This window comes from Ictidomys tridecemlineatus, chromosome X (assembly GCF_052094955.1).
Source record: "Ictidomys tridecemlineatus isolate mIctTri1 chromosome X, mIctTri1.hap1, whole genome shotgun sequence".
NCBI classification, from domain to species: domain Eukaryota; kingdom Metazoa; phylum Chordata; class Mammalia; order Rodentia; family Sciuridae; genus Ictidomys; species Ictidomys tridecemlineatus.
The window spans coordinates 73,250,828-73,277,678 of record NC_135493.1 but is presented as its reverse complement, the minus strand read 5'-3'; the positions used below and the strand labels follow the sequence as shown (position 1 = coordinate 73,277,678).

Sequence of the window (26,851 nt, the reverse complement as noted above, 5' to 3'; positions counted from 1 at the left end):
CAAAAATGTACTCTAAGTTCCTTCCACCAAGAGACAGTAAAGGAAGCTTCTACCCTCAAACCGGAGTGGAATCCTTATAGATAGAAAGGTCTTGCAGAAAAGTAGCTCTAAAGAACACCTGGTCTGCTCAAGACTCAGGCAAGACAAGGGTATCATGAATAGTTTTAAGTTGAGATCAAGTCTGGAAATGTCAAAAACACAAAATGAACACCTGCCAAAGGGGACAAAATAAGTTAAGGAAGACTTTATCTTTGCCCTTACATCTTCTTGCCACCTGTACCTCTGCTCAAAATACTTAACATCTCTAGCGCTGTTGTTGGAGTGTATATGTAAAATGAGATTATCCCTGCTTCGTGTACAGAAATGATTTGAGGATTAGAATGCCTGCCACATTGTATGGAACTAGTAGGAATGCAATAGATGATAGTTATTTTAGGTTATAGCTTGAGGCCTTTATTATAGCCCTTGGCTTATAGAACCAACTAGTTAAATTAGATATGGTAAGTAATTTTTATGAAAACATTTTGACCATTTAAAACTAATATAATCTTACGACTGAAAGAAACTCTAGAGGTTATCTAAGGATTTTGATTTAAATGTGTAACAGTTTTGTTATGGCAGAAATTTGACCTCTTCTAGTATTTACCTCAGACAAATTCTACTGCTGAGTTATTTTGTAACCAAGCTATTCAGAAAAGCACATGTTGCTAGAGCCTAACAGTTAATATCATAGCAAAATATTATGGACTAATTACTATAATAGATCTCTGTAGGCAAAATTCAATCAATTATTAAATAGGCCATACATAGGTTGGTTATAAGTTAAGGCATAGATACATCTATATAATCTCTGCTAACTGCAAGACAGGAAGGAATGGTTCTTACAGAAGGGTACAGAAGGGTCAAGGAGAGAAAATATTGACTCCATTTTCAATAGGGAGTCAGATAAGAGAGAAACTAAGATGGCAGAACTAGACTACCATTGTTTAGGAAGCTATGGCGCTCTAAAATCACCATAAAATGACAGAGCCACTTGAGTCATGACAGAACATCAAATCACATAGAGAGTGAAAAACTCACCCAGACTTTGTGAAGTTATAAAAGAAATAATGAAAAAATGAGGACTATAAGTGACAAAAGAAAAAAAATAAGTTGCACTTCATCAAAATTAAAAGCTTCTGTGCTGTAAAAGATACCAATAAGAAAGTAAAAATACTACCCACATAATAGGAGAAAATATTTGCAAATCATATATCTTATAAATGATTGGACCTAGATTATCTGAATAACTCAATAATAAAAGACAAATAACCCAATTGAAAACTGGGCAAAGGATATGAGTAGACATTTCCCTAAAGACAATATGCAAATAGTCAATAAGTACAAGAAAAGATGCTTGACATTATTACTCATCAGGGAAATGTAAATCAAAACTACAATGAGCTGGGCACCACCCACACCTGTAATTCCAGCAACTGGGAGGCTGAAGCAGAAGGATTGCAAGTTTTAGAGCAGGCTGAGTAACTCAGTGAGGCCCTAAGCAACTTAGTGAGACCCTGGGCTGAGGATGTGGCTGCATGGTTAAGCACCCCAGGGTTAAACCCCCAAAAAGAAATGAAAACATTTTTATGCAAAAAGCTTGTACCCAGATGTTCATTATTGGATTATTCCTAACAGCCCACAGTGGAAATAACCCAAGTGTCTATAAATTAATAATAAACAGATAAAATGGATAAAATATGGTATATATGTAAGTAGAATATTATTCAGCCATGAAAAGAATGAAGTACTGATGCATGCTATAACATGGATGAATTTGAACATATGCTAAGTGAAATAAAGCAACACATAAGCCTAAATATAATTTTGCCTATATGAGGTATCTAGAATAGGCAAAGTCATAGACATAGAATGTAGAAAAGAAAAGCTAGGAGGAAGGGGCTGTGGGGAGTCACTATTTGATGGAGACAGAATTTCTGATTGGTAGGATAAAAAAAACTTAAAATGATTAGTGGTGATGGTTGCAAAACATTATGAAAGTACTTAAAACTACTTAAATGGTTAAAATGACATTGTTATAAATATTCTATCACAGTAAAAATGAATTAAGTATTAATATATTCTACAACATGGAAGAACCTTAAAAACATTATGATCAGAGATAGAAGCCAGACACAAAAGACCACATATTGTGTCAGTCCATTGACATGAAATGTTCAGAATAGGCAAATTTATTGAGATACAAAGTAGATTAGATTAGTGGTTGCTTAGGGCTAGGGAAGGGAATGTGGGGGTTAGGGGATGATAATGAAAGGGTTTCTTTTTGAACTGATGAAAATGTTCTCTAATTTATTATGGTGATGGTTATACAACTCTCAGACTATACTAAAAACCATGAATTGATGTATTAAATGGGTGAAGTATATGGTATATGAATTATATCCCAATAAAATTGATTTCTTGTATTGGACTCCAAAAGCACAAGCAACTAAAGCAAAAATCAACAAATAGGATCATATCAAAGTAGAAATTTCTGCATAGCAAAGGAAACAATGGAATGAAGAGACAACCCACAGATTGGGAGATAATATTTGCAAACTACACATCTGATGAGGGGCTAATATCCAAAATATATAAGGTACTCTAACAACTCAGCAGCGAGAAAACAAATAATCCAATTTAAAAATGGGCAAAGAATTTCAATAGACATTTCTTAAAAGAAGACATACAAATGGCCAACAGATACTAAAAAAATGCTTGACAACTCTAATTATCAAGGCAATGCAAATTAAAACCATAAGAAAATCATGTCACACCTGTTAGAATGATTATTATAAAAAATACAAATACTGGGGCTGAGGTTGTGTCCCAGAGGTAGAGTGCTCACCTAGCATGCGTGAGACACTGGGTTCAATCCTCAGAACCACATAAAAATAAAATAAAGGTATCGTGTCCACCTATAACTAAAAATAAATATTTTAAAGAATACAAATACTGAGTGTTGGCAAAGGTATGGACAAAAAGGGATCTTCATATGCTGTTGGCAAGGATGCAAATTAGTGCAGACATTTTTGAAAACAGTATTGAAATTTCCTTATAAAACTACCAATATGAACCAGGCATGGTATCACATGCTTGTAATCCCAGCTACTCAGGAGCCTGAGGTGAGAGGACCGCAAATTCAAGGCTAGCCTGGTCAACTTGAGACCCTGTCTCTAAGTAAAATTATAAAAAGTGAAGGCTGAGGATGTATCTAAGTGATAGCACGTGTGAGGCCCTGGGTTCAATTCCAAGTACCACAATAAAACAAAACAAAAACCTAAACATATAATTAACATATGCTCTAGCAATTCCACTTCTGGATATTCACTCAACATAATTAAAATTGGTATGTTCAAGAGATATCTATATCCCCATGCTCATTTCAGCACCACTCACAATAGCCAAGATCTGGAAACAACTGAGATGTCAAATAAAAGATATTAGAATGGAGAAAGAAAATGTGGTGGTACACATACACGGAAATACTGTAGCCTTAAAAAGAAGGAAATTTTGACATTAATGACAAAATGGATGAAACTGGGAGACATTATGCTAGTGACACAAACCAGGCACAGAAAAATAAATACTGGGTGATCTCACTTATATGTGGAAACTAAAAAAAAGTAGAATTCAAAGAAACAAAGAGGAAAAGATTAGTTACCAGAATCTGGAGGAAAGGGAGAGAAAGAAAAGGTGATTCAAGTTAGGAACAAATTTTAGTGATCTGTATTGTTACTGTATAGTAACCATGGTTAATAAAAGTGTATTATGTTTCCAAACTGCTAACATAGATTTTTAACATTCTCACCACAAAAATGGTAAGTTGATATGATAGATATATTAATCAGCTTGACTGAATCTTTCTTTAATGTATATATAGATCAAAACATCACACTCTACCCCATAAATATATAAATTTATTGCCTGATTTCAAAAAGTCTGAAAAGAAAATAATAAAGATTATAACATTAATCATTATAATTAGGTGCCTTGTAATTTTACTGTTTGTTTATCATAAGTAATAATATTTTTCTGTTTAGTTTTTAGTAAAATGTTTTAATTTTTAAGAAATATTAAAAGAGATAATATTTTTTCTCAAATAAAATACATTTGTGTGTAAAGGTTGGCATTTTTGACTATACTGACAAAGGTCAAAGCAATTTTTGTCTGTATCTTCAAACTATAAGGAAAGTTAGGAAATAAATGTTCTTTTGAATATTGTATCTGCAAACATAATCATATCTGAAGAACCTCATATTTATACATTTAATTTACAAAGCACTTTCTGATATGCTTCTTCTTTTTTGTACTGTTGAGGATCAAACACAGGACCTCACACATTCTAGGCAAATGCTCTACCATCTGATATATTTTGGATATACTGATCTGGTCAATACCTTTGTGTTTCCACCAAAATGCTCTGTTTAACTTATCATTCTTTTAATAAGACCACACAATACTTTATAAAGTGAGCATATTTTTGCACAGCAGAAGCAAACAAAAACCATGTAAATATATAAAAGGGCTATTGATACCTAAGATTTTTGTAGACTGTCTATTTTTCTCTAACTCCAATTTATCTTTATGTATCCTCTGAAAAAGTTTACCATGTAATGTATACCCATGGCTTAATGAGAAGCATGATTAGCATAAAATAAACCTAGGATAATCTGCTCTAATGCCATCCATTTCCCTGCAAATTCTATGATTTTTGTCATTTTTAAATGCAGAGTAATACTCCATTGTGTATGAATGCCACATTTTTTTAATCCATTCATCTATTGAAGGGCATCTAGGTTGGTTCCACAGTCTTGCTATTGTGAATTGTGCTGCTATGAACATTGATGTAGCAGTGTCCCTGTAGTATGCTCTTTTTAGGTCTTTAGGGAATAGACCGAGAAGGGGAATAGCTGGGTCAAATGGTGGTTCCATTCCCAGCTTTCCAAGAAATCTCTATACTTCTTTCCAAATTGGCCTCACCAATTTGCAGTCCCACCAGCAATGTACAAGTGTACGCTTTTCCCCACATCCTCGCCAGCACTTGTTGTTGTTTGACTTCCTAATGGCTGCTAATCTTACTGGAGTAAGATGGTATCTTAGGGTGGTTTTGATTTGCATTTCTCTGACTGCTAGAGATGGTGAGCATTTTTTCATGTACTTGTTGATTGATTGTATGTCCTCCTCTGAGAAGTGTCTGTTCAGGTCCTTGGTCCATTTGTTGATTGGGCTATTTGTTATCTTATTGTCTAATTTTTTGAGTTCTTTGTATACTCTGGATATTAGGGCTCTATCTGAAGTGTGAGGGGTAAAAATTTGTTCCCAGGATGTAGGTTCTCTATTTACCTCTCTTATTGTTTCTTTTGCTGAGAAAAAACTTTTTAGTTTAAGTCCCATTTGTTTATTCTTGTTATTAACTCTTGTGCTATGGGTGTCCTATTGAGGAATTTGGAGCCCGACCCCACAGTATGTAGATCATAGCCAACTTTTTCTTCTATCAGACGCCATGTCTCTGATTTGATATCAAGCTCCTTGATCCACTTTGAGTTAACTTTTGTGCATGGCGAGAGAAAGGGATTTAGTTTCATTTTGTTGCATATGGATTTCCAGTTTTCCCAGCACCATTTGTTGAAGATGCTATCCTTCCTCCATTTCATGCTTTTAGCCCCTTTATCAAATATAAGAAAGTTGTAATTTTGTGGATTGGTCTCTGTGTCCTCTATTCTGTACCATTGGTCCACCCGCCTGTTTTGGTACCAGTACCATGCTGTTTATGTTACTATTGCTCTGTAGTGTAGTTTGAAGTCTGGTATTGCTATACCGCCTGATTCACACTTCCTGCTTAGCATTGTTTTTGCTATTCTGGGTCTTTTATTTTTCCATATGAATTTCATGATTGCTTTATCTATTTCTACAAGAAATACCGTTGGGATTTTGATTGGCATTGCATTAAACCTCTAGAGAACTTTTGGTAATATCGCCATTTTGATGATGTTAGTTCTGCCTATCCATGAACAGGGTATATTTTTCCATCTTCTAAGATCTTCAATTTCTCTCTTTAGGGTTCTGTAGTTTTCATTGTATAAGTCTTTCACCTCTTTTCTTAGGTTGATTCCCACGTATTTTATTTTATTTTTTTGAGGATATTGTGAATGGAGTGGTTGTCCGCTTTTCCATTTCAGAGGATTTGTCGCTGATATACAGGAATACCTTTGATTTATGTGTGTTGATTTTATATCCTGCCACTTTGCTGAATTCATTTATTAGCTCTTAATAGTTTCTTTGTAGACCCTTTTGGGTCTGCTAGGTATAGAATCATGTCATCTGCAAATAGTGATAATTTGAGTTCTTGTTTTCCTATTTTTATGCCTTTAATTTCTTTCGTCTAATTGCTCTGGTCAGTGTTTCGAGAACTATGCTGAACAGAAGTGGTGAGAGAGGGCATCCCTGTCTTGTTCCAGATTTTAGAGGGAATGCCTTCAATTTTTCTCCATTCAGAATGATGCTAGCCTGAGGCTTAGCATAGATTGCTTTTACAATATTGAGGTATGTTCCTGTTATCCCTAGTTTTTCTAGAGTTTTGCCGTACTTTGTCGAAGAGGATAGGAAAGGCAGCAGAATACAACAGATACTAGTATGGCAATATGTAAATCAATGGATGTGTAACCGATGTGATTCTGCAATCTGTATACGGGGTAAAAATGGGAGTTCATAACCCACTTGAATCAAAGTGTGAAATATGATATATCAAAAACTATGTAATGTTTTGAACAACCAACAATAAAAATTTAAAAAAATAAAAATACATGAATGCCCATAATTATGTACACCAATAAAATATGGAAAAAAATCAAAACATTAATGTAATTAAAAAATAAATAAAATAAAATAAAATAAACCTAGGAAGCGCTTGGTGCAAATGGGTTCTTGATAACAATTCTGTTAATAAGTATTTTCTGGAACATGTATATTATACTACGTTGGAATTACCCCTAGGAACTGCCAATCTGATAGGAGAAGACAAGACAAACATGACCAGGAGAGAAACAGACAAACTAACATTGAGGAGTAAATAGGGTTAGATTTAGAAGAAAAATTATAACAGACTTGAGGGTTGATAGAATGGCCTTGAACAATGACTTAATTTCAGAAAAAGCCTTGCTTAGAATGCATAGCTTAGTCTTGCATTTCCCCAAAGAAGGGAAAGGAAAGAGATTCTAATTAGAATAACAGTAAAAGAACAGTTTATATTTATTTTTCTCTTGTAGGTTTAAACCAAAGCAGGATCTAAGAACATATAGAATACCATTTAAAAATCCACTGGTATCTTTCCCAAGAATATGATGTTGAATGAAGAATTCATTTCACTGAAAGGAAAAGAAGGAAAAAATGACAAACTCTTCGGTGGCTATTCAACAAATGCTATCCAAAAATCTTTAAATTTGTCAATCAATAATGTGAACAAAGAAAATAGCTTCTGTAATTTTCATGGCACTTAGCCCAAAGCTTGAAAAAAATCACTATTTCTCTCTTAATGATTTTGATACAGAGCCTCAGGCAATTTGGAAAGAAGTTTCAAGTTCTTGCACATAATCCAAATCTGACCTTTGGATTCTGTTTTACCCCCCACCCTTACAGCTAACTCCATTAAATGACTTCCTAAGAATAGAAATAAACCTATGACTGAAGAGAAATGGATGCATCTTGTTTTCTCCAAATCGTTATACTCTCATCAGAAGCCTATTTTATACCCACTGGGAGAAATGATCAGGTACTTTGTAGGAGATCAATACACTGAAACAGTAATTTTTAGTTCTGGTTTTACAACATCACATTGGTTTCTAAATTTTTTCCAAGGGGTATCAGGAAATTCTTCAAACATTAATTTCAGTTTTATTTAGCTTTTAGTATAAACATGCCAAATGGCACTTCCTAGAGGGAGGGGAGAGATTAGCCCAGGAAAAGAAATCTAAACTCCAACTAACCATAGAGTATTGTAACTCCAGAGGTGGGAATCACTACTTTAGCTCTCTGTTTGACACAAACATTGAGCCATGACCTTCCATTACTTCTCTGGTATCAGAGAAAGCAAAGAACAGGGACAATTCTGACTCAGATTCTAATACTTTAAAAACACACACACCTAGAAAATCTACTTATGGTTAATAGTGCCTATGTCCGGGAACTGATATCACAGTGCTATTTTCCCTCTGTTATATCATAAATTTCTCTAATACTTAATTCTGTTTTAGAAGGAGCATGCATTATTTTGTATTCATTAAAATTTTTAATTAAAGCTACAGAAGCCCCAAAATAAAATAAATTAGAATTATTAAGCCTAAAAAGATAAACTAAATAGCTTTAACTCTGATAATAACTGGGAATATGTATAAAGAGCAGTGCTGTAGAATTCTCATGCAGGTTGAATAAATATTCCTTATCTGAAATGCTTGGGACCAGAAGCATTTCACATTTTGGATATTTTTTTTTCAGATTCTGGAATATCTGTATACACATAATGAGATATCTTGGGGATAGGACTGGAATCTAAACACAAAATTCATTTGTTTTATATACATTTTATACAAAAACCAGAAGGTAATTTTATACAGTATTTTATAATTTTGCAGCTGAAACTATGTTTGAGTACACTGAATCATTATATTTGTGGCATCATATAGGTGCTCAAATTGGAGAATTTTGGATCTCAGTTTTTTGGGTTAGGAATCCTCAACCTGTACCACCACTGTGGAATAAAAATATAATATAAGTTACAAATTTCTACCACATATATAATTTAAAATTTCTGTTAGCCATATTAAAAATAAAAAGAATCAGATGAAATTATTTTTAATATTTCACTTAACCCAATATATATAAAATACTTTAATTTGAGCATGTAATCTATATCTATTTATTTGATTTTTTTTTTGGTCCTTTGAATTTAACCCAGGGCACTTTAACACTGAGCTACTTCCCCAGCCCTTTTTATGTTTTATTTAGAGACAGACCCTCACTGAGTTGCTTAGCACCTTGATTTTGCTGAGGCTGGCTTTGAACCCCATGATCCTCCTGCCTCTGCCTCCTAAGTTGCTGGGATTACAGGCATGCAACACCACGCCTGGCCCTTGTTTTGTTTTTGGTGGTCAATTCCTTTCCTCTGCATCCCCTTGGCTGTCTTTCTGTATTGAGCTATGTGCAGGCAAATAATGAAGGTACTGGAAGGGCCAAAGAGACTGATTTTTGGTGTGTGTGTGTGTGTGTGTGTGTGTGTGTGTGTGAGAGAGAGAGAGAGAGAGAGAGAGAGAGAGAGAGAGAGAGAGAGAGAGAGAGAGAGATATCTCATCTGGGAGTGGGGGAAATATTAAAAATTCTGAAATAGGAGGTTTTATTTTCTAATGTCCCAGACTACATTTAAATTCATCACCATGGCCACAATAAGAAACACCTCTAGGAGTTAGGACTTAGCCTAGCTGGTTCTAATGAAAAAATGTGAATCTGAGCCTGTTAGTGGATCAACTACAAGGGAATAATTCCAAAGGAAAAAGAGCTGAGGAATTTAAGGTAAGGAAGGAGACAAATCAATAGGTAATTCAAAGCCTAAGCCAAGGGGCTGGCAATGAGAGAAAGGAGAAATATACAGGTATGTTGGGAGTTCATAACCCACTTGAATCAAACTGTGAAAGATGATGTATTAAGAACTGTGTAATGTTTTGAACGACCAACAATAAAGTAAAAAAAAAAAAAAAAAAAAAAAACCTGATCATTTCAATGTAGTTTATTTTTTAAAGAGATGAAATCTATCTGAAATTCAAGGAGAATCAAATTGCTGTATTTACAATAACTGAACATCCTCTCAGGAGATACTGTGAAGCTATAGTGAGAAACGCATTCCTTTTTCCATTTCCTTTTAAAGAAATCATATTTCTAAACAGATTAGGATCGAAACATAGTGAATTACCAAGTCAATCTTCTTCCTGCTCTTCTGGCACAATGTAAGATAATGATGTGCTGAATTTCATCTATAAAGATGACACTACTAACTTTCTGGCAGTAGGCCATGCCTATGACTTGTTTTGCTATATGGAGAATAGATCTGAACAATGCTACCTTCTTTCCAGTACCAGGTGACAAAGCATAGGTTGGTTAGACTCTTGACTGAGTACATGGAGTTCAGCACAGGTAGATCCTAAACAACTGACCTAATGCATCACAGCACTAGGTTCATTAAAAGGGCTATATCATAGGAACAGTGGTAAAATATGCAGCCAAGATTCATAAGCCTACAGCAAAACATTCTTGTTATTTTTTTCATTTTTACTTTTTTAAATTTATTTTTTAGTTTTACATAGACACAATACCTTTATTTTATTTATTTTTTATGTGCTACTGAGGATAGAACCCAGGCCTCACATGTGCCAGGCAAGTGCTTTACCACTGAGCTACAAGAGCAGGCTCATCCTTGCTTCTTTACCATCTCAAAAACAGCTCTCTCCATTTGTGAATGTGTTAACAACTTAGGATCTATGTCTTCTAAGTCAGCCAAGAGTCCTGAACAAGAAAGAAAGTAGGATCAAATAATGCTTCTAAATTATGTCAAGAGTCTAAATGTATTTTGCTCCCTTGAATCAGGGATTGGTAAGTAGAAGATCGGGGAATTAACTGCAAAAAGTAATAACCATTATGTGTCACTTATAACTTTCTTTTAGTAACAAGGAAGAATTGTGCCTGCTTTGCTAGCATTTATTTCTCATGTGTATGGAGGGTAAAGGCAAGGCATAGTGAAGTGAGAAAGATGTGAAGATAATTTGGATTAAAATGCCATTTATTAAGTACCTGAGGGAGCATTTGAAAATATGCCCCCTCAGGCTATTCCAGGCTCTTGTCACATTTTCTCTGCCCAATAGCTCTGATTTCACTCAGTTCTTATTCCAAGTCTCCAATGCCAAGAGGAGAGTCAGAAAACCTAAGGGATTGGTTAGCCTTTGTCCTTGCTGTTCTTTTGTTAGAAATGAACTTTCTACTGCTCTTCATCAAAGTCCCATTCATCTTCCAAAATACAATTCAAATGTCACCTCATTCATTCATTTATGCATACCTTAATATGTGCCAGCCATTGTGTATTTCTCCTCAGAGATATATTTAATGTATTAGGCCATTCTGTGGTTCCCTCCTCCATACTTCCATGGCAATCTTATCATACCTCCATATCACTACTTATAACCTTTGTGAATTATTTACAAGATTTTCTTTTAATTAAAACTTTGGGTTCCAGAACTGAGGAACGATATTATACTTTTTGTGTGTGTCCCTGGATATACTATAACACAGTGCCTTGTGAATAGCAAATGCTTAAAAATCTCTAGCTCTTACTCTGTTTTCTTCCTCCCTTTTATTTTGCTATTTTCTACTTTGTTTGGTTTATTCCTGAACCCTTCTGCTCCAGCCACTCTACTAAAACTGCTCTCCCCAACGTTGTCAACAACATCCTTTTTATTGAGTTCAATGGAGGGATGAAGAATACTCTTTCCTCTGGGTTTATGTTGGGAAGATGCAAACCTAAGAGCTCTGATTAGCTATCTTTTCCACATTATAGGGATAACATGCCTAAAGAATGAGCCCAAGTCAAAGGATAGTGGAGCTGAGAAAGTCTTGATGACATCATTTCAGCCCAAGGTTAAGCCATGTTTTAAAGCCAACTTCACTAGGGACTTGGCAGTTAAATGAGTCAAAAATCCCACCACTTCCTTTTTTAAAAAATTTAAAAAATTTAAGCCAGTTTAGGCAGCTGTCACTTGCAACTGCAAAAGTTCTAACATAGTTAATGATCTTCATATCTATATTTCCAGCCCAGGTTTCTTTTCTGAGTTTCAGATGCATATCTCAGACTGCTTATAAGTTTTCTCTTATTGAATTTTCCAGAGGTACCTGGAACTCAACCTGTCTAAAACCATATATATTCCTCCCCTGATCATTATCTCAGTGAATAGAACACCATGTTGTCAGAAACCTAGGTGGATTCTTGAATTCTCTTTTTCTCCCTTCAGTCAAATAACCAAGTCCTTTTATTTTCCACTTATTAGGTACATCTGTCTACTTTGGTCTCCATTGCTGCTACCCTAGATTAACCACCATCATTCCCTTTGTGTCATGTTGCAGCAGCCTTCCAACTGCTTTTGTTTCTCTCATGCCCCATTCACTCCATTTTTTTCTTCCTATTTTCTCTACTATTTAATTTTTTACATATTACAGTAGCACATGATTGTTGTAATAAGATAGACAATATAGAACTACATAAAGAACCACATAATAGTTACCTCTTCCCACCCAATTGCCATCTGAAGCAATCAGTAATTATCATTTGATGCTTCTTTCCAAGGTTATTTTTATATTTATATATTAACATTGTAGGGATCACTCCCTACATTAATGAAAATGGAATCATACACATTATTCTGAAATTTGCCTTTTTAAAACCTAACAATAAAACATAGACATTCCTTCAGATCCATATGTAGATCTCTCATTCATTTTAATAGCTGCATAATATTTACTAGTTTGACTATGTCATAATTTGACCATTTCCTTACTTGTAGGTATTAGAGTTATCCTTCTGTGTGCCCCTACAACAGTGCTATACTATACATCCTTATATACACAACCTCAACTCTGTATTCTTATTTTTATAAGATAGATTCCTCACCTGTAAATGCTATATCAAATGTATCCTAATGTTTAATTCTACTAGAGTTGGATTAATATCCAAAATGATTATAACAATTTATATCCTCTCCAGCAATATATATGAATTTTTCTATCTCCTAATTAGCATACAACATTATTATATTATAAATTTTTTGCTAATGTATTTCAGTATTGGCAGAAAAATACATATCGTGCTCATTTTATTTATATTTTAAAATAAATTTTTTATCTATTTCTTTATTTTAAATTGGTAGAACATACATGAAATTCAAAAGTTAAAAAACATGAAAATTAAGTCATTTCCCTCCCACCCCAGCCTCCAAATTCAGTTTCTTCCCCAGAGCAACCAACACTACCAGTTACAGGTTTTCATGATCCATTAAATCAGGTCCTAAATAATGAGCATTTATTTCCAATCCTGTGCTATTACCACTTGTACAGCAAGATTATCTTTGTTGACAAATGATTTTCCATGTGTGAGTATATCTATAAATAGAAGTGAAATTGCTGGTTCAGATCATGTGCATTTAGCATTTAAAGGTATCAGCCATATAATTTATTCTTGACATTGATCTTGTGCTTCCCCATTGCCTTTAGGATAGTATCTAAGCTCCATAAAATGGATTTCAAGTCCAGCATGATTTGAACCCTGTTGGCCAGTTCATTTATCATCACTTTTTTTTTAGATCTCTGTACTCTAACCATATAAACTTCTTTCCATTATTTAAATGAGCCAAACTCTCTTCTTATTCTAAGCCTTTTAACATGTATATTCTCTGTAGGTATTTCCAGGGGCACTCTTCCCTCTGATATTCATTTGGCTCACTAAATCTGGCATCTTTCATGTTGCAGCTTAGATGTTACCCGTTAGGTGACCTTCCCTGACATCCCAAGTGTAGAATGGATAACATGTGCCTCATAGCACCATGTATCTACCCCACTGTAACACTCACAAAATCATCCATTGTGAGTTTGATGAGGTTGGGTCTAATCATGTTCACCACTGTGTCCCTAATGTCTGGAGAAGTCATCAATAAACAGTGATTCAAAATCAGGTAGTACTTAGTAACATTCATTGAATAAATGAATGAATGCAAAACAAAAAACAAAGCAGCTGTGGTAGTTCCTTGCCTTTCAGACCAAAGAGACTGAGCAGGTCAAGAAGTAAAATCCAAAGTAAGGCAGAGTTGCATAGTAATACACTATAGAGCTGAAAGGTATCTTCTAGCTAGACACCAATAATTGCTTATGATATTTTGAGAAGCCATACATGAGGGAGTTAACACTTCACTACTTAGCCAACAGATTAAGATTCTTAGCCTTCACTTCTTGAAATCATTTGCATGCTCTTAATCCTTACTGAGCCTTCTCGTGGATGCTAATGAAAAGGCTCATTGACCATCCAAATTGAAAACCTGAGTATTTAATCATTCAGACATCATCTATCAGGAATAGTTAGCAACAAATTATATCAGAATTGAAAGGAAACAATTAGACCATCTTTTCCAGTAGTTCAACATCTTTTTCTTATCCTAATGCATCTGAGGGATATGATATATTCTCATCAGTAACAGCACCTACCTTACTAAAGTTTCCTTAGTGGGATGTAGAATGGTCAGAATTTTTAGGGGCATGTATATTTTGAAAAATACTCCTTATATGGATTTGAATATCTTACCCCATAGTTGAGAATCACTAATTCTAGTGTAACCCTTTTTAAAAAATTATGATGAGAGAAGTGAAATAAGATTGTTGTTATAATTAGTAATGGCAGGGCTGGGATTAGAATCCATGTCTTCTGGCTTAGAGTTCAGCACTCTCCTTAATACTGAGAAACAAACAGCTAGAAGAAGCTTGAAATAGAGACAGAGTGGAAGTACCTTTAGAGAATCTCAGATCAACTGGGTCTTTCATCTCCTTTAGGTAAGTAAGAGATACTGCCAAAAGGCCTTACCTTTATGACACTTTTATAATTGAGATGGCATGTTCCCATTTTTACCTTACCTGATTCTGTATTTTTTGCCTTCTTATTTATTTACTTTTTTGATAGGGTTATGTTATGTTGCCTATGGTGGTCCTGAGTTCCTAGGCACAAGTGATCATCCCACCTCAGCCTTCCTAGTGACTGGTGAAACAGGTCTGTACCATCACACCCAGCTCAGCTCTTGCTTGTAATGTTGTTCCAATGAGTATAATTTTTGTAACTAAAAAACCATAAATATTGATAAGCAGCTTAAACTTTCACTAACCTCTATTCCTAGTTCAATTTAGGCCTTAGGTACTAAGAAACAGGAGATTGGTAGCTATATCAATAAAAGGCCTACCACAATGTCTTACTAGATATTCTAAAATAGTTGTTATTTTGTTTTTTGGTGCTGGAGATTGAACCCAGGGGCTTTACCATGAGATACATCCCTAGTCTCTTCAACTTTTTTTTTTTGAGACAGGGTCTCTCTACGTTTTTGAGACTGTCCTCAAGCTTGTGATCCTCTTGCCTCAGTCTCTTGAGTTGCTGGAAGTGTGCCACTGTGCATGGCTAAAATACTTGGTATTCTAAAAATGCTTGTGAACCATGTGTCAGTGTTGATAGCCTGTTGAGAACATTTACTGCAGGGCTAGTTCCATCAATGAAAGTATGGCTTTGAAAGGTATTTTGGTGTATAAGCAAGCGAAGACATTTTGGCTTACTTATTGTCTTATTTGATAGAAAGTCACTTTCTAGAGTGATCTCCTCTGGGCATTTAAGCTGTTGGCATCCATGACCCTCAGGCAATCTTGAGGATTCTACATCTGAAATAAAAAATCATCCTCAAGTCTACACACATGGTAAACTTTCAAAAGCTTTAATGTTGTATTGTTAAAAAGCCACAGAAAATCTATCAGTTCTCAAAATGATTTTAGTCTCTCATTTGGTAATAGCACAGTGATGTCTCACTGAAAAGCAATAAATAGAGGAGCAATACTAGAATGAGGGCAATCTTAATTCTAGCTAACATTTGTACAGACAGAACACATTTTCTTTGACACCATAGCCTTTCATGTTCATTGTATCAATTTAATAGTAGTTATCCCCCATTCCATTGTTATTTTTAAGAAATAGGGACAAAGGGTATATTTCAATCTTATTTATCTCTTTACACTTTTAAAATGGTAGAAAAGAATACTAAGTTTTTTGATCTGTCCAAAAGTAAAGAGAACTGTGAAGAAAAAATTCTGAGAGATACTAAAAAGGGACACTTATATAAGCCAGCAAGAAAGAGTAAGAGACTACACAGAGAGATGTGCAGATGTGACCATTTGTTGTGATGAGGTAGGCCATAGTTTGAGGCTTGAAGTCTTCTTGCTATGGGTTTATATAGCACCAGAAGGAACAAAAATAGTTAATCTGCTGAAAGAGAACATAAGTGTAGAAATTATAATGGTTGACCATATATTAATGAATATATGAGTGCCTCCAGATGTCTGGGACACCATACTATTTGTTCTTTTTTTATATAATAATAGCAATTAATGATTACTGGAGTACTTTGGCATACTAATATTTTCTAATATTTTGATTAATACAACAATCTCATGAGGTAAGCCACATTAATTATCCCTATTTTATAGACAAAGAAACTGATACTCAGAGGGATATGACTTCTCCAAAGTCACATGAGTGGTAAGGTGGCAAGGGCATCAGGACTAGGATCCATATATTGCAACTTGGTCCAGTACCTTTTCTATTATACAGTGTTGCACTTTTATTCCCTTATTAGGATAGAAACACTGGAGACAGGTGAGTGTGGAGAGATAAAAATATTTTGATTGACTTTTGAAGATGTTCTACAGGAAAAGATCAGATGCTTTTACAATAATTGTAAAATATGGAAACTACCTTCTTGGGAATTCGGGATTCATGTTATCTGATTCCAAGACCTTATGACCTCCCGAATATGTTCTACATTTCATGGAGTAGCCTGAAGGAGAGACCAAGCAGGCCACTTAGAGCTGATATTACTTCAGAAATATATCACTAGGATGGACCTCAGCAGGAAATCTTGCCACAGTTTTCTGGAATTGTTGTGACTGAGCACAATGTGAAGAGGAGATCATGCTTTTCTTGCATAATAATTACCAAAAGGCCTCATATAATTAGCAACTATCAATTCTGACCAACCCAAGACAAGAGCCATGAATTTAAGGTAGATGTGTAGTAAAGAAACAAAAATTCATACACTGTCATTTATTTTTTTTAATTAACGAAAAAGATTTTAAAAAGAAATAGAAATTCACTTGTTTTCTAGGAGTTGAAGTTATAAAGTGCCAAGATTTATAATGGAGGGGAACTAACCCTGTGTTTGTGACTCCTGTTTAGATGGTTAATGCCTTCATTTATAGAGTAATTTGAAAGGAGAAACTGAAATGAATTCCATCATTCTTGAATGGTGGGTCAGAAAGATTGGATACACCCTGGATATAGCCACTGACCTTTTTTTTGTGAAGGCTAGTTAGACTGCCTATGCTATGCTTCCTATCAACTAGTTAAATAAATAGTCCATTGAAAAAAAGAAATGGCCTTCTGCAGCCAGATTTATTCTGGGTGAACCCATACAAGTTCCTGATAGTCACCATATCCTTTCCTCTTTCTTTATTAATTAGCCATTTCATGTTTTTTCTCCCAGGCATTAGTAGAGATTATTAAGCTTTTTTTTTTTTTTTTTTTTTTTGCTATGGGGATTGAACTCAGGGGCATTCAACCACTGAGCCACATCCCTAGCCCTATTTTATATTTTATTAGAGACAGGGTCTCACTGAGTTGTCAGTGCCTCACTTTTGCTGAGGCTGGCTTTGAACTCACAATCCTCCTGCCTCAGCCTCCTGAGCAGCTGGGATTACAGGTGTGAACCACTGTGCCTGGCAGAGATTGTTAAGATTAATAACTATAGTTTTTAGATATAAAATCTAGACCCCACATTTGTTTGTTTAGTCATTCATTTGATAAATGTCTGAGTGTCTTCTATTCACAGGTTCATATTAGGTAAAATGCCAGGAACCAATTCAACACCCCACCTTTGTGCTGGAAGCTGGAAGTTTGCTGGGGAAGAAATGAACTTTATTTTTAGAACACACACACCAAACCACACAGCTCCTCAGGAAAAACCTTCAGAGCCCAACTGCCACTACCGGCTTCCCACAAGCCTCTCAACCTCCCCCACTCCTCCTGCTCTTGAGGCTGATTGGCTGGGTCTCCTGGGCAGAGCCAAAAAAAGTCCCCCAATGAGCAGCTCTGTGGTCTGAAAGGGTGGGGAAACAGCTCAATGAGCATCACCACAGAGGAGCCAATCAGTTGGCAGCTAGAAGTTCGCTGGGGCCACTGTGAGCCAATCATCAGCTGGCAGCTGGAAGTTTGCTGGGGCCCCTTTCAGCTGTGGCTCTCAACATCTTTGCTTCATTCTTACCTGTTGCCTATAAATGTCTGCTCCTTTACTAAGCTGTAAGTATCTCTGAGGCCTTAGTCATCTTTGTGTTCCTTCTGTTACTGTCTAGAAGGCTTGTTATCAATAAAATAGTGAAGGAACTGAAGTGGAATCAAAGGACAGTAACAGATAAAAAAATACATGAAACTAGAACTGACTTTTCCTGTTCTCTTTTAAACGTGTTTCTATTTTTGACCTTTGAAAAACGTTTTCTTCCTGAAACCATTTCTTAACTCTTCAAGACAAATGATATTTTCTTTGACACTTGTAATGAAACTTGAGATGGACAGCTAAATTTTTATTATAACATATCAAGTAACTTGTGGATTTAGAATTACTGCCTGGTAGACTCCCTCAACTCCTTGGCATATATTTTGTTTGTTTGTTCGTTTTTTTGGGGGAACTTACTTACTCCTTTCTGATTTACTATCACCTTCTCTTACTCTGTTCAGAACAGTTTACAATCTAACTCACTTCTTCAATGAGAAGCCCTTTATTTGAATACAAGTCAGCTCACTGTCTTGAGACAGTGATGTACAATGTAAACATACATCCAATGGGCTAATAGGCAAATTTAATGGGCGTAATTAAATTCTTACTTCTTTCCTCATATTCCTCTATACTTCTCCTTTTCTCTTCTTCCAAATGTCAGAAATGGCAATTCTACTCATTTAGTTCCTTAAATCCAAAACCCTGGGGTCATTCTAAACTCTTCTCTGCCTCTCATATCTTTTTTTCTAATCCATCTGAAAATCCTGTCATCCATTCCTTCAAAAATCTCTCTAGAATCCAATCACATTTCTTACCACTCAACCACCTCTACCCTGGTCTAAACTACCATCATCTTGTACCTGGATTACTCTCTCCCTAATGACTCTCTGTGCTTCTGTCCTTCTGGAACCTCTTTTCAATAAAGTAGTCAGAAGAACTCTGTTAAAACAAGTCAAATCCTGTCACTCTTTCGTTCAAAGTCCTCTAGTGGTTCCACATCTGATGCAGAATAAAAGGCCAGACTCCTTATGGCCCATAAGATTAGAGGTTACATTTTGGCCTCTGACCTTACATCCCTCCCTCTCCCTCTTGCTTTCTCTAATCTTTCTGGAACATATCATTCCTGGGTTTCAGAGCTTTTGCATTTTGTTTCTTCTTCCCCAAGAAATCCACATGGCTTGGACATTCATTTCACTCAAGTCTCTTCTCCTATGTTCCCTTATCACAGAGCCCATCCTTGATCCCCTTACAGCATACCCCATTGCTCTCTTATCCTTTTTCTTGGCTGTATTTTTCTTCATGGTACTTATCATCACCAACTTTGTTTATTGTTTGTCTATGCACTAGAAGTAAAGCTCCTTGGGGGAAAAAGAAGTATTTATTGAAAGCCTATTATATGCCAGGTCTTTTTCAAGGCAGTGGGGATATAAAAGTTAATCAAACACAAATCAAACTCAAATGGCATTTCTATTCTACTGTATATATGGTGCTGAATTTACTCAACAAATATTTGAAGAATATATTGAATAAATATAGCATATATTCAGGATATATGAATCCTGAATATATGCTATATTTAAAAGAAGAGGAAATTTGGATTGGCTCATTCAATTTTAACTCATTGGGCCACTCATCACAAATAAGAAATAGTAACATAGCCTCCCATGTGAAAGGCTGAACAACCAATCAAATCCCAGGATCCTCAGGCATTCTATATCACTAACTCTTAAGGTGTGTTTGGATTCCTCCCAGCTATACTCAGTAATGAAAAATACATGGATGGCATGATAAACTTGTCATTGGCACAGAGTGACCACAAAGTAGATATTCAGATCAGGAGGGAAGCAGATAAGAAGTGCTAAAAATTAATGAGAGACTTTGGTCTTGACCAGAGAGAGAGAAACTGTTTTGTATCAAGACAGAATAAATACTCTAAGGAAGATTAGTATTAGAGATGTTGGTAGCCAGGTTTAGATAAAGTGATTAGTGGAAAAGGAGGAAATTGTCTTCTTAAAGAGAAAATGTGAAAGGTTAGATGAAGAGGTAAACCTTAGAAACCCTTTGACTTTCCACTTGGAGAGAGATGAATGACAATCCTGACTGTAAAAGACAAGCTCACTCTTATCTCTTTCTCCTCAGCAACCAGGAATTATGAAGGATTTGATGGTATGGGGAAGAGCCTCTGGTGAAAAACCAAAGATGGAGTGATTTACATGCAACAGAAGATGGGATAATTATGAGATGAAAGGGATAATGACTGTCAGTCCCCAGGTTCTATTTAGCAAGAGGCTTCTAAGAAACTGGCTACAAGTTGTTAAAAAATGGTTACTTTTTGTTTCTTGGACTTGAAATTGAACATCAATTGTATGTAAATTGTCTGCTCTAGAGTACAGCCCTATTGGTTAAGTTCTCCATTAAAAGACCTATTGCCGCTGACACCTTCACTGACTAGAAAACCCTACCTGTCTTATTGTTCTGTCTTCTTATTACAGGATCTTTATTCTGAGTTCTTTTTCAGATTTCATCCAGTTCTGCTTCTTGCCTCTGCTGACAAAGTCCTGGCCCCATCTCTTCAACAACTCCCACCTTCTGGAACTGCTTCACCACTGGCCCTTACTCACATTGACAAATGTCAGCTTAAAAATCTCATTTTCATCTTTACAAAATCATATTGCTTTGTAACCCCCTACAGACACATATCATTGGCAGATGTAGCCAGACACATGCTGTCTTTGAATCCAGATGGCTATGCAGCAGCCCAGAGCTATGCATTCTATAAACCCTTGTGCCAAAGGGGTAGCATTCTGTCACATGATAATTTTGAAATAAGAGGATTCAAAGAACCTGCCCAGGAGCTAGCTCAGCATTTGGTTATGTCCCACCAAATGCACTGCTAGTTAACTCAAAACTATTACACCACACTGCTTTGGTGAAGGGGCAGTGAACATCACCAACTTACATTACAAACACCAATAGTGAGCCAGATACGAAGCCAGATTCTGAGGTTATAGAAAGAGAAATGAATCCTTATCCTGAAGGAACTTAAAGACTAGTTCTAGAAGCTTTAGATTTGGACACAGTAGCAGATATAAACATTGATATGATTATTATTGGAATAAAGCAATTATGTAAGTGTCAGCATGGTGAAACACTCAATTCCAAAAATATGACCAAATCCTTTTGGTGGCCCTAGAAGATGTGGGATGTCCCCAGGACAGAGGAGGTCCTTATGGAGGGTGATACTGAGAGACACAAATGCTGCTTTGGTTCTCAGACATGCTGAGAAAGTGCTGAAGGTATTTGGAGTTGGAGGAGGGAGGATCCTTGTATATATCAGTTCTATGTCAAAGATATTTTGGTACATTAGGCTGGAGAAATTTTCTGTGACCTTGGATCTGTGGACAATATATGAGATGATGAAGGGTGTTTTTATTAAGAGATAACTCAGAAGTGACAAAGGATCATCTAAGTAGACTTACCATCTGCTCCTTCACTGCTTTTGCTTCTTTTATTGCGGCGAACACGCCTACTTTCCTCATCAGAGTATGACTTTTCATCAGGGAAGAAGAAATTCAGCAGGGCCATCTGTGCAAATAACAAGTAAATGAGTGAAAGGTTGACCCTAGTCAGCCATAGCCAACATTAAAAGAAAAAAAAAAAAAACAAACAAACAAAAGCACAAAAAGCAACTAGTTTTCATTGGAAGGTCTGCCTTTACTTTAAAGTCAACATGTCTGAAGCCTGACCCTATCTTGTCCTGCATTATACAAATGCTTTTAATTTTGATACCATTATTGTTTGAACCACAAAGGCATAAAATTTTAGTTAATTTCTGAATCCCCTCTCTTCTTCCCTGAATATCTAGTGAGTGATACAACAGGTCACAAGTGTCCAAGGGTTCAGAGGGCCTAGCCCCAAATTTCTAACTCTCCTCATGTATACTAATAATGATGCTTGCCCAGAACTAGACTTGAGTTTGCTACTCCTCTTTGGACCTCATTATTGTAGACCTCTGATTTTGTCATATTCCTGTTTATGCTGTACTTTGGTTTGGTACTGAGATACCCTGTATGTCAACACTCTGTGGGAATTACTCATAACAAAGTGAAAAATTATTTTCTTCTTTTTCCTAGACTCCTACAACACTAGTAGTCTAAAAAATAATTTTGATCATGTAAATAAGTAGATTATTTACCCTATTTAATAATTTTTAAGGAAAAGTTTACTTGCCCTCCTCCACTACTAAGTTGTCATACAATAATATATCCTAATAAAATATGATGGTTAGAAAAGGAAAGATTAATTTTGGTACTTGTTCCTCTACTGTTTTGTAATCACTGTCTCTCATAATAAAACAAAGTTTCATTTGTGAATTATTCTAATCCTGACTCAACAACTTACTAGCTGTGTAATCTTAGACAAGTCATATAAGCTTTAATTTCCTCATGTGAGAATAGGGATAATAGTTCCTTTCTCATAAAGCAGTTGTAGGATTAGCACAGCACTTATCAGCATGTAACATGCACTCACTAAATGTTCACTATTACTATTATAAAAATTAATCATCAAAATAGATAGGTTAGTTTGAAACTGAAAAAAAGAATGAACTGAAATAAAATGAATCTGCATTTTATTCTAGTGTCAGAAAGAACAATTCCAGAGTTTCATGTCTCTTGCATCTCTTACTAGTTGTAAAAAATGAGTTGAACCCCAGAAAGCCTTAACATTCTATACAAACTTTGTTTAAAGCCCTGTGATTTACTGTTTATATGAAACATTTATATCCAATGGCCTTAAGGTGCAGGGTTAGCATCTTGGAGGGTACATTAATATGTTAAATATCAAATTAATAGGTGAATATACAGGTAATCTCTAATTGATCAATAGGATTGCATTTTAAAATGTATTTAGATTAAACCATATGAAACTGCCACTTCTTTATGTCAAAAATGGTTGAATATCAGCAATTTTACATGGTTCAACTGAGCAGGATTTCTGAGTCACTTGTTTGGAATGTAAAATGCATTTTCCCACAGAATCAACATAATAATGTCTGGCTAGATCCACAGAAAGTTACTTAGTCCGCAATATAAATAAACTAATGTACTAATAATACCATAAAATCAGACTGTTATTTTACAATAAAATCTCAATCATTTGCAACTCTATAAGTCATTCTGGATAGAAGAGTTTTCTTGAAGACTTTTGAATGCTGAAACTTACTTCAACTATATTGAATAGAAATTAGTCTTAATTTAGGGCTCACTGAATATGTGGAAGATTATTTGCCCATACCCTAAATGGCCCCAGTCCACTATAATTGAGGGGGTTCATTATTATTACAACTACAATAATGCTTTGCTAGAGAGGAGATTAAGGTTCTCTGAGAGTAAGAAGGGAAGCACCCAATACAGACCAGGAGTAGATGAGGCTTCTTGGCAGAGGTACTACCTGTTTGATCCTGAAAGATGTCAAGGATTCAGGATAAATGCAAAATTGAAAAGGAATTTCAGGCAAAGGGAGAATTGTGTTTTAAAGACCCAGAGTAAAAACAGAGAATAGCAGTTTTTGCGACTACAAATAGTTTAGAATAAGTGCTAGGAGGTGGGGAGGAATTGTGAGAAATGAACCAAGGGTTGTTCAGTATCTTATGGAATTAGATCATGTTAAGGGAATTTAGACTTGGTCCTATGGCAGTGATCATCCAAAGGATTTTTTTCCTTTTCTAAAATTCTGTACCTCATGAAAATTTGAGGTAAAATTTACATATAATAAAATTCATGAATTTTAACCATACAGTTTGAAGAGATTTGACAAATGTATATATCTTTGTAACTACCACCCATTCAAGATACAGAACATTTCTATCACATCAGAATTTTCCTTTGTGTACCCTCTAGTCATTCTCCAGTACCTGTCCCAGGCAACCACAGTTTTTTGTTTCCATCATCATATCTTAATTTTTCTCATTCTAGACTAGCATCTCACAAAATAATTTTTATACATATGAATATGATTCTTCCTTCAACATAATGTCTGAAGTCATTAACACTGTTGCATGTATCAGTAGTCCATTCTTTTTAGTGATGAACAATATTTTATTGTATGCCTCTATCATTTTTTAAAATGCATTCACTCATTGATGAGCATTTGGGTTATTTCCAGTTTGGTCTAGAATAAATAAAACTGATATGAACCTCCATGTACAGGTCTTTGTGTAGATATGTTTTAATTTTTCTTGAGTAAACACCTATAATGTAAACTCTGGGTTACATGATATGTGTCTACTATAAGATAGTATGAAAATATTTTTTTCAGAGTAACTGTACCAATTTATATACCAATCAGCAACATACAAGAGTCCTAATACTTTGCATCTTCACCAACACTTGGTATTATCAGTAATTTTAATTTTAGCCATTCTGGTGGATATAAATTAGTGTTTCACTGTGGTTGGTTTTGAATTCTTAAACTTCTTTTTAATGTTATCTCGCTGTAAACTATCAGATTTCACTTCCCTTACCTGTAACATCTTTTGTGGTCCCTTCAAATTTGCTGCTTATAATTTGCTATAGGCTTGATATCTAGTTAAAACTCACCAGATTCATGTACAAACAGAATAAAAAGGCAGTGAGAGTGAATTTGAATGGCTTTTACAATAAGTAAGATGCATATTCTCTGGTGGCTTAGAGACCATTCATTTACTACTTGATTCCTAGGTGCAATATGAATACATGAATTTATCATCTAACCAAGTTCTATGTGGGTAAAGGATAATGTTATTCCTAGGGAAAAGGGATTTAAAAATGTAAATGGAGAACCTCCATGCTACACCAAGTACAACTCCAGAGGTTCCTTCATAGTCTGTGGGCTCCTTCATGAGTGCGGTTCCTATAAGAGGTCTGGCAGGACCTTATGCACCTCATGTCCTGGTGGTGATAGTGAGACAAGATGCTCATGTAGTTACTGTTCCAAAGTATCTGATGACAGGTTGTGAGAACTCAAGTTCCCAGAACAAGAAGGATGAGGGAGAAACAAACTTCTGCAGACAGCAGAAAAAACTCCAGCTTCCATGTGTAGTAGGAATATCTCAAAATTCCCTCAAGAGACGCTGTTGATGGGTACAAGATATCCATAAGTCAAGTGTTCATTAGAAGGGGAATGCCTGTATATAAAAATGCTTTGAATGGTTTCTATTTTCTCAATAAAATACAGAGAAAAACAATACAATATACTGCTTCAAAGGAAAGAGATTCCCTATTCACAGTGCTTTGAGTCTCAGAGGTAGGTGGATAAACTATCCTCTATATAGTATAATGGTAAAGACAAAAATCAATTGCTGTTCATACAAGGAGTCTAGGATTCTAGCTCTAGTTTTGCATTCATTAGCATGGCCTCCAGAGGCAAGTTGCAGAATATGAACAAAACAGCCTTCTCTTTTAGAATATTGCTTTCCTATTGCACAAGGGAGGAGGCATCAGGAATGTTGGCCACAGCCAGGAATTTTGCTCAAGGGGGGAAAAAATCTAATTCTTTACACTTTATTAAGTGATTACACCCTTGTTTCTTATGGTAAAATTACATGGTAAACAGCACCTGCAGATTACAGGGATCTCAGCTGGAAACAATTCATTAGCAGTGAGACATGAGGGATACATCCATTATTGCTATTTGACTCTCCAGATATTACTACAAACATATTTTCCCTAATATCTAAACCCACAAAATTATTGGGTACTTTTTATATGACATAGAAAGAATCTAATTCATTTCTATTTCATGGTTAATGAACTTGATTGTTCTAGATGATTCATACGACATGACTCACAAGCCTCTTAAGAGAAGGGGCCATACATCATCCATAATTTTATACCTTGTGCCAAGCACACAGTAGGCCCCTAATTTATACATGTCTATTAAAAGAATAACTGAACTACCCCAGTTCATTTATGCTTTTATAACAAAATACCCGAGACTGGGTAATTTATAAAGCACAGAAATATATTTTCTCATAGTTATGGAGGCTGGGAAGTCCCCCAAGGTTCTGGCACATTTGGTTGTCTGGTGAGGGCTGTTTTCTACTTCCAAGATGGTGCCTTATTGCTGTGCCCTCTAGAGGAAGAAATGCTATCTTCTCACATGGTGGAAGGTGGAAGGACAAGAGAGCTGAATACTTTAGGAAGCCTCTTTTATGAAGAACTTTATCCTATTAATGAGGGAGGAGCCCTCATAGCCTATGTACCCCTTAAAGGCCCTTATTCTTAATACTTCCTTATTGGCAACATCTGAATTTGAAGGGGACACATTCAAACTATAGTACATATTATCACCAATCCATTCCTTAAAGTCAGAATTTTATCTGACCCTGATTGGACCTATTTTTGGAGACCATCATATAGAATTAGGCTTAAGGACTCAATATGCCATAGGCAGGAAACAAATCAATGAAATCCAAAGACTGAGAAACCCTATAATTCAGTGGTATTCAAACTTTGGTGTGCTCAGAATCACTAAGCACGTGTAAGAAAATGTAGAATCCCAGACTTTCCCACAAATTAGACTGATGAAGCCTGAAGTTGGACGGAATCTGACTTTTCAACTTGTCTACTAGTGGATTCTGACACAGGCAGTCCTTGAATCACACTTTAAGAAACCGC

At 35.6% G+C, this 26,851-nt stretch overlaps 1 protein-coding gene across 7 annotated transcripts in view; it reads right to left on the bottom strand.

Moving 5' to 3' along the window:
• Nucleotides 1-26,851, bottom strand: part of Eda (ectodysplasin A) — a 318,888-nt gene that overhangs the window by 53,871 nt on the left and 238,166 nt on the right. For 6 of the 7 annotated variants that reach the window (XR_013431785.1, XM_040282098.2, XM_040282087.2 and 3 more), the window contains exon 2: nt 21,674-21,779. Coding sequence is in view for 6 of the 7 variants with exons in the window: in XM_040282098.2 (XP_040138032.1) it covers nt 21,674-21,779 (106 nt within the window). In the remaining variant the exon portion in view is untranslated. Of the gene's footprint in view, nt 1-7,272; nt 7,407-21,673; nt 21,780-26,851 lie in introns of those variants that run through there. The other variant, XM_078034651.1, reaches the window with a different exon arrangement.